General features: G+C 49.8%; 1 protein-coding gene across 1 annotated transcript; it reads left to right on the top strand.

Annotated features, from left to right (window-relative positions):
• Window positions 1-3505: 3505 nt before the first annotated feature.
• On the top strand, window positions 3506-5031 carry LOC103642034 (xyloglucan endotransglucosylase/hydrolase protein 24). Its single transcript, XM_008665343.4, has 3 exons — window positions 3506-4039; window positions 4163-4362; window positions 4465-5031. Exons 1-3 carry the CDS (start codon window positions 3758-3760, stop codon window positions 4802-4804), a joined length of 822 nt encoding a protein of 273 aa, XP_008663565.1. The 5' UTR covers window positions 3506-3757; the 3' UTR covers window positions 4805-5031.
• Window positions 5032-8897: the final 3866 nt, after the last annotated feature.

Genomic DNA, 8897 nt, shown 5'->3' with positions numbered 1-8897 from the left:
TGAGAGTACGGAAACCTTGTTTGTGCAGTGGATCCATCTCATCGAGAGCCTACAAGCTAGCACACTTGAACTGAGCTCGTCTCCGATACTGTACAAGCATAACGGCTCCCGGTCGTCACATCGTGCACATGCATGCATGAGGCGGGGCAAGTACTTCGTTCGGTGCAGCCTAGATAACGGTGAGATGCCTCAAATAAACCGTGTAGATTTTTGCTCCATGTCAAAGCAAGAAAATCGACCAAGCCTTAGTCTGGGCTGTCTAGATCTCGTTAAACCAGTATCTTGGGGACTATACGTATTTTCGACCGTAGGTGCCGCCACGCCCACGAGGGCCTATCGTGGCCGTGAAAAGGTTCCAGACGTACGTCAAGATTCGTGTGAACTAATTGAGAGAGAGAGTTTATTCACCATCATGTCAGTCACCACTCGAAGTCTCGAACCTGCAGAAGTGGTCAGATCGACTCAAGGAAGAAGGGACAGCACTGCTGGAGATCCAGGGCGCGGCGCGGGGCCGCACCAACCACACCAGTGCCGCTTCTTCTCCGGGAAGTGTCTGCGCCTGCGGGCGGGATGACTGGAGAGGAGCATATCACCTCCGCCGCTGCAGGCTGCAGCGACAGAAATCGAGGCCGCCCTAGCTTCTCCGTCAGAGCAGAGGACACAAGGTCAGATGTCCCGAGGGCCGAGAATCGACAGGTATAGCCGTATAGTGAAGAGTTTGAGGATCCAGTAAGTATCCATGTAAATTTCGTTTTTTTTTCTTTCTTTTTGGTTTGGAGCTTCTGTCCCAACACCCGTGACTGGGTTTCTGAAGATCGCAAACTAAACACAAGTTCAGTTCACTCGTCGTACGTCCTGAGGACGACTATGCTGACCCTGCAAGCGTGTACGCACCTCAACTCGATCAGATCTGTTTCCCGCCAATGAAATTTATTAGTGAAGCCAAATGGATTTATTCGAACTCTGCTTGGGTGCCCGCTGGCTCCATGCTCAGCTGTCAGCTGTCTCTCATTGTGGCTGTTTAGTTGGTAGTGATAGTGAGAGAGTCAGCGGTTTGACTTTGGTGACGGATCTCATCGAACGGTGACTAAGCAGATCTGATTAACTTGAGAACGGTGGCTGTTTAGTTTCTATATTTATTAATTTAGAATTAAGATTAAATAAAATGGAGCGACTAAAAATTAATTTCTAGAAATTAAACATCCTGTACGTCACTCTAGACATCTAGTTTCTGAGATACATAGTGAAAGTTATGGATTATAATTTGAAATAGAAAAGGTAAGTTAGAAAAAATGGCCGTTATATATGTGTTCATTTCATCGCGTAAGGCAAACACCACCTCGTACCGCAGCCGCACACACGGTTTCTCAAGACACCAACGCGACGCATGCTCAATCACGGATTTTTACCGTCTCGGGAGGCGACTGTCTCTAGAAGTCTAGATCACGGAGCCAGGGCCCGCGTGCATGCACTGGCCACTGGTGTTCACATGTGCCACCAGCAGCTCTGCATCTGCTCGGTATCACTCGGCATCGCCCGCGTTCCAGCAAGGGGCGAGAGTAATATGGATCTGGTCAGCTAGAAGTGGATATCGAGCCTCGGCTCGACCGAAGCTTCAGCTGGCTTGTTAAAGGAAAAAGGTGCCTCGGTTCGACTCGTTAAGCAATCGAGCTAGAAAACCAGCTTAGCTCGGCTTGTTTGCGAGCTTGAACTGGCTCGTTTAGCTTGCGAGCCACAATAAAAAATAGTGTGTATATATATATATATATATATATATATATATATATATATATATATATATATATATATATATATATATATATATATATATATATATATATATATATATATATATATATATATATGCACAACAATATAATCAACTGCTACTTAACTTTATACTAATTTAACACTAGAAAAGACTAACGATACTCATAATTTTATACATCACATCATTTAAATTCTAAATTAACATATTTCATCACTTATTAATTCATCCAATATATATAGGATTTGTTTTACAGATAAATGCTAGCTCATTCGAGCTAACGAGCTGGCTCGTTAACGAACCGAGCTGAGATGTTAGTTCATCTTATGATAAAATTGAAATGAGTCGAGTCGAACCGAACTGATCACAAATCGAGCGAGCTCACGGTCAATGAGTATTTTGTCCAGCCTTAGCGTCCGCCCATTGCCGGTGCTGCTGCTTCCAAATTTTCGCTTCTTCTTCCACGCGCGCCGACAAATAGTGGGTAAGATAAGGGGTGTTTGACTGGTGAGTGTTGTTTCGTAGAGAGAAAACGAAATAGGAAAAGAACCCACTCGTAGCTTTGGTAGGTCAAAATCCCAATGCGTGGACTACGGGCCGACCCTACGGGGGCCAAAAGCCCAAAACAGAGCGTGCGGGGCAGTTGGTGGGCCGACCACGACCAGAGCGTACGAAGTAGTAGTGGTCGAAAGCCGAAAGACTCCATCTGGGCAGCTTGGCAACGCGAGTTTCTCGCTCGGTCACCGCCGCACCTGCATCGAGCGGCTCGCCGGCTCCAATTGTACTGCCGATGCCCCACGGACTTTAGAGATGGCAATGGGTACCCGAAACCCGATGGGTTTTTATCCCATTAGGGTATGAGTTTTGGTCAATTTTCATACCCATGGGTTTGTTAATGGGCATAAATCTATACCCAGCGGGTTTATAGGTACGGGTTTGTTCCTATAGTACCCAAACCCGTGAACCCGTGTGTTTTTTAAACCCGACCAAACCTAGTGCATATTGTCATTTTATTTTATAAACGAACAACAAACTTGTTATTCCTTATTTACTTCATAATTTTTATCAATTGGTGAATGTATCAGTAGTCGGTGAGAGTGTTGCTTGCTTGCTATTATAGTTTTTACTAGCGTTATATATGTGGTGGATGGATAACTTAGTGTAAGGTCACTTAATTATACAACTTATTATTTGTATTTCATTTTCTCTACTAATAATTTTTATACCAAATCATGAACTCGTTGTTCATTATATAAATTTTGGATCATGATATCATTTATCGTTACGATACTTATTGATTATGAGAAGAACAAGTATATCACGAGAGCTCGGATAACAAGCAGTATCGAGTATCATTCCTCAGGTTGGAATGATTGCTACGAACCGGTGCTGCTCTGCTTCGATGCATGATGCTGTGGCGGACAGACATTGGTCAGTCAGTTTAAAACCGATGCCTGCCCACATGAGCAGATCGGCAAGAATCCCCCAGAAACCCGTCCTAGGAGCACATTGCAGCAGTTGGCTGCCAGCCAGTCGCGTGCGGCGTCCGCCGGTGCTGCTGCTGCTGCTTCCTGCGTCTCCCGTCTGGGGCTCTGCTCGTCAGCTATCTGTATTACCCCACCGTGGACCGTGGTCGTCTCGCGCGCGCAGCGGCGCCCGCACCCGCACCGGCAGTCCGGCACAGCAACACGAGAGGCTGGCAGGCACACAGCCCCGCTGTCGTCGCCGCATCGCCAGCCGTGCGCGCTCTGCTCTGCCGGTCTGCCCTGTCCTACGTCCGCGCCTCGATCCTTATTACCTGCCCGCGGACTCTATATATAAGCCTTGTGGCGAGAGCGAGACACGCATATCCTCCATCTCACTACCATCTTCGATCCATCTCTTGCCTGCTACTAGCCTTCTCTTCACCTCACTCACCAGCTCTTCGAAACATATATTTTTTCTTCAAAAAAAAAAAGAGCCTGAGCCGGCCGGTGCGAGGCTTAAGCAATGTCGAGCGCTTTTAGCTCGAGGGCACGCGTGCTGCTGGCGCTGCTTCTGGGGCTCTACGCCGCCTGCGCGGCGGCGGCGGCCAGGGTCGACGACGGCCTGGAGCTGACGTGGGGCGACGGCCGCGGGAGCGTGTCGCCCGACGGCCAGGTCCTGACGCTGTCGCTCGACCACACCTCCGGCTCCGGGTTCCGCTCCAAGGACACCTTCCTCTTCGCGCGCGCCGACGTGCAGATCAAGCTCGTCCCCAACAACTCCGCCGGCACGGTCACCACCTTCTACGTAAGCTAGCTAGCTTCCAGTTTCAGCAACGCATCCGCGAGCACGAGCACCAGTGCACCACCACCTAACGTCCTGACCTGACAACGGCCGGGTTTATTTTCTGACGATCGACGGTGCATGCAGTTCGTCTCGGAGGGCCCGTGGGATGTGCACGACGAGGTCGACCTCGAGTTCCTGGGCAACGTGAGCGGCCAGCCGTACACGCTGCACACCAACGTGTACGCCGGCGGCAGCGGCAGCCGGGAGCAGCAGTTCCACCTCTGGTTCGACCCCACCGCCGACTTCCACACCTACTCCATCGAGTGGACGCAGCAGCACATCCTGTAAGCGCTCCGCTCGCAGACGCCATATATGCACCGTACCATCCATCGCCGACGGCCGACGCCGATCTAACAACGTGGCGTGCTGATGACATATGCACGCAGCGTGCTGGTGGACGGGACGCCGGTCCGGGAGTTCAAGAACCACGCGGACTGGGGCGTGCCGTACCCGTCGTCGCAGGGGATGCGCCTGTACGGCTCGCTGTGGAACGCCGAGGACTGGGCCACGCAGGGCGGCCGCGTCAAGACGGACTGGTCGCAGGCCCCCTTCGTGGCGCAGTACCGCAACTTCACGGCGGCGGCCGGCGGTGGGTACGGGCTGCAGATGGACGCGGCGGCGCAGCAGGCGATGAAGTGGGCGCGAGACAACTACATGGTGTACGACTACTGCGCCGACGCCAAGCGCTTCCCGCTGGGCGTCCCTCCCGAGTGCTCCATGCCGTAGCCGTGTAGGCAGCGTAGAGATGGGCTAACACCACGATGCACTTTGATTGCGATGTCGACGATCAGAGCACACTATACGACAGGGCTATATATACACGCATAGATTATGTGTAGTCCCACATTCATTGTTTATACTAATCGATTCTTTGGTGTGAAATAACATTGTAGTAGGAGATGATTCATTTGGTTGGTTGCAAGAGAATCGTTGAAAGCAATCGATTATGCTTATACGCAAGCTCGGTTTCAGTAAGTTGGCCACTGGAGCAGCAGCACGTCCCTTGCTTTCCTCGGGAAACCAGAGCTCGTTACTTGATCCTAGGTGGTGTAGTAGCTTTGCGTGTATACAGTTCGTACTACAAGTCTACAAACCTCTCCCGTCTCTTATAATATATGTACTACCTACGAATCAAAATACAACACGTTTTGACTTTTTCAGATTTATAGTTTTTAATACACATTTAAACAACGCCTCAAGAGATTCAAGGGAAGTACACCAAAGTACATCTCCCTCTTGCCTCTCCATGCCACGTTAGATCTCGATTCCACTCTCGTCCATGCCGCTCCGGTGCATATCCTCAGCCTATAGCCATATCAGTTTTTCTATTTTAGAATTAAGTAATTCACACATATTTATTTCAACGTTTAGAATCCGCACAACATTTTTTATTGAATTAAAAAAATACAAAGTTCATAATAATTAAAAGAAAAGTACATGAAATTTGTGACTATTTTTTTTCCGAATTGTTTAAACATCAAACGGTTAGTTGCAATGTGTGCCTGTTGCAATGCCTAACACACGTGGACCAATCAGAAGCCGTCACGTCGCTGTCGCCCGGGAAAGATCACAGGCGGGCCATTCCAGTGGTGGACCTAGGAGACTGTTAGTGCTTAGGAAATATCACAAGCAGGTCTAGAAGCCACTATTAGCGCTCAGGAAAGATCATACCCATGGCTACCGAGGAGACTGATTTTAGAGCCCACCATGGTGGGGATACTACTCTAGATGCCTTGTGGCCTAGAGATATCCTTTGACCCTGACAAGGAAGGGCCTCAATTCTTCATTAGTTTATTTAGGGGTATAATCTAAACTAAATCCACACGACCACATCATGTGGCATGCAAACAAAAGAGCCTAGGGCCCTCCATGCCTTAGGCTCCTCATGGTACAAGCCTCTATGACTCCTTGTGTCCGAGCACCCAATGATATAAGCCTCGAGGGCCCTCATGCCATAGAGCACTCGATGGTGTAACCCCCAATGCTCTCACACCTTGAGGCACGGGACCCTTAAGCCCCAAGGCACCTAACAATGTAAGTCCCTAAAGCCCCTTGCGCTCTAGGGCATCAAACGACATAAGCTCATAGGGCCCCTCGTGTCTCGGAGCACCTAACGATGTTAGCCTCTTGGGCCCCTCATGTCCTAGAGAACTTGAAAGTCGCCTGGAGGGGGGTGAATAGGCGAAACCTAAAAATTATAAACTTGAACACAAAACTTCACCTGAGGTTAGCGTTATAACAAGTGTAAATGAAATAGGAGTGAGGGAGAGAAGTTCTTCTTGCTTAGAGTTGCTCAATCAATTGTGGATTACATTGGGAGCCAACTCAAAACGAATACAAGCAAGAAACTAGAGAGGGGAGAGGAAAAATCAAATCACAAAGTAATGATCAACACAAATAAACACGACGATTTGTTTCTCGAGGTTTGATTTGGAAGAACTTACTCCCCGTTGAGGAGTCCACGTAGGACGAGTGTCTTTCAACTCTTTCCCACTTCCAAACGGTCACTTATACCGGTTGAGTGCTTCTCCTTAATCTCGAGGGTCACTTAGACCCCGCAAGGATCACCACACACTCAGGTGTCTCTTGCTAGCTTTACATGTCAATGAGAATTTAGAAGGAGATGAATAAAGCATGATGAAAAATACCAAGCCAAAAGAGCAGCAAGAAAATCAGAATGTCCCACTCCTTGAGTCTCTCTAAAGCACTAATCACAAATGATCTTCAAACAAAAATATGACACTTGGAGAGGACTTTGATGATTTGAGTATGGATGGAATGAAGCATTGCTATAATGAATGCAAGAGTTTGAATGCTTGGGTAAATTGAATTTAGGTGGTTGGTGTAGCACCCCAAAAATTCAAATATAGAAAATTTCTCAAATTCGTTCTAAATTCAAAATAAATTTTAAACTTCATTTCAAAATGTTTGTTTGCGATTTGATCGCAACAAAGAAAATATAGTGGTCTATTTTCCCTCAAAATATCCTACAAATATTTCTCCAGAGATCCCCTTTAAATTCTTTCTAGAAATATTGTCTAAATATTCCACCGATATTTCTCCAAATGTTTTTCTCCAAAGAAATACCCTCGAAATCATTTTTAAAATCCATACTGTTGGGGCGAAGGCGAAGACGCTACCCTTCGCTCGATGCCTTCGCCAGTCTCGCCGCACCAACGGAGACGACGACTGGCAGACTCCACCCTTCGTCCGACACGCCGAAGGACGAAGACCTATGGCGAGGTCGCCCCATCCCGCGGCGTCGCCCATCACGAGGGCCCACGTGCAATCCGGCCCATCATAACGGGCCCCGCACTGTCGCTGCGCATTACGGGCCTAGATTGTAAAGGTTTTTCTATTATTACAGTCTGTAACCCTGCTTTAATGGGAATATTCCGGGGAGGACCTAGGCACCTGAGGGCACATGCGTCCTTAATCCTTGACGCTGGGCACTCAGACACCTATAAATACCCCCGCACAGTGCCCTTGAGAGGCTAGGTTAACAAAGCTATTGCCATCTCAAGTTAAAACCCTGTTTACATTGCTTTCACTCCCCCGTTGGATCAACTTGCCCCGGAGAGCAAGTTCCAACATTTGGCGCCCACCGTTCGTGCTACGGAAAAAACCACCCGCGATGGCACCCAAGAGAGCTAGCTCGAAGGCTGACGAGGCTGCGAAGGCAGCACTGCTGGCCGAGAAAAAGGGCAAGGCCCTCGTCGACACCACCCACCAGGAGGCCTGCGAAGACGACGCACTCAGCAAGAGGCAGCGCAACGAACAACCCACTCCCGAAGGCAGTCTCCGCACCTGCAGCTCCGGAGGACAGCTGCAACTTCCCCCAGGCTTCGCTCCACCGGAGGACGCGGACGCCACCGAGGACGGCGAAGTCATCGGCGTTTCAGCGGAAGAGCAGCTACAGCTGCACGCCTTGCGCATCAAGAACCGCAACCTCCAGAAGCAAAAAGAGATCCTCAAGGCCAAACGCCAACGTGTGTCTGCACAAGCTAAGGTGCGACAGATGATACGCGACGAAGAGCAGAAGGCTCAGGAGCTCGAACAAGAGATCACGCTCATGCAGCGCGAAGGCCACCTCGGCCTGCAACACGGCCCACCCCTCCAACAACGCGCACAAGTCGAAGACCTGTACATCCCTCAGCGCGGCCACGCCATCCCACACGCCGCGACATTTCAAGGTGTCAACTACCTTGATGAGCGAAGTCCCCTGGCGCCACACCTGCAAGTGTCACCATGGCCCGCCAACTTCAGGGCAGGGACCTATCCCAAGTACAACGGCAGCACTGACCCAGCACAGTACATCATGAGTTATCAGGTCGCTGTTGCATCATCCGGAGGGGACGATGCCACAATGGCCAAGTCATTCATCATCGCCCTCGAAGGCCCAGCCCTCACCTGGTACACCAGGTTGCCTCCATTGTCCATCGACTCCTGGAGAAGTCTCCGGGACAAATTCTTGCTCAACTTCCAAGGGTACCGCCCAGACACCGACGCCTTGGCTGAACTTTCACTCTGCAAACAGCTGGAAAGAGAGACTATGCGGGAGTACTACCGCAAGTTTCTGACCCTCAAGTCACAACTGCCTTCGGTTGATGACCAAATCGCCATCCACTACGCCATCAGTGGCCTTCGGGCCGGCGTCCTTTACAGCCACTGCATCAGGGATCCTCCCAAGAACCTCCAGGAACTGTATCAGCTATTTGAAAAATACGCCAGATCCGAAGAGCTCCACCAGCGCAAAGTCGAGTCTCAGAGGAAACCCAAAGACACTCCACAGTCCAGCCGCACGTGGACGAGGCCCACG

The sequence above is a fragment of the Zea mays genome, chromosome 10, assembly GCF_902167145.1.
Source record: "Zea mays cultivar B73 chromosome 10, Zm-B73-REFERENCE-NAM-5.0, whole genome shotgun sequence".
NCBI classification, from domain to species: Eukaryota; Viridiplantae; Streptophyta; class Magnoliopsida; order Poales; family Poaceae; genus Zea; species Zea mays.
The sequence above is the reverse complement of the archived record's forward strand: the minus strand, read 5'-3'. Positions and strand labels throughout refer to the sequence as shown.

Excerpts from the sequence above, each read along its gene's own strand:
- LOC103642034 (XM_008665343.4), top strand. The coding sequence starts at position 3,758 with ATGTCGAGCGCTTTTAGCTCGAGGGCACGCGTGCTGCTGGCGCTGCTT. Across the intron at positions 4,040-4,162 it reads GCACGGTCACCACCTTCTAC|TTCGTCTCGGAGGGCCCGTG; the intron begins GTAAGCTAGCTA and ends CGGTGCATGCAG. Across the intron at positions 4,363-4,464 it reads TGGACGCAGCAGCACATCCT|CGTGCTGGTGGACGGGACGC; the intron begins GTAAGCGCTCCG and ends ATATGCACGCAG.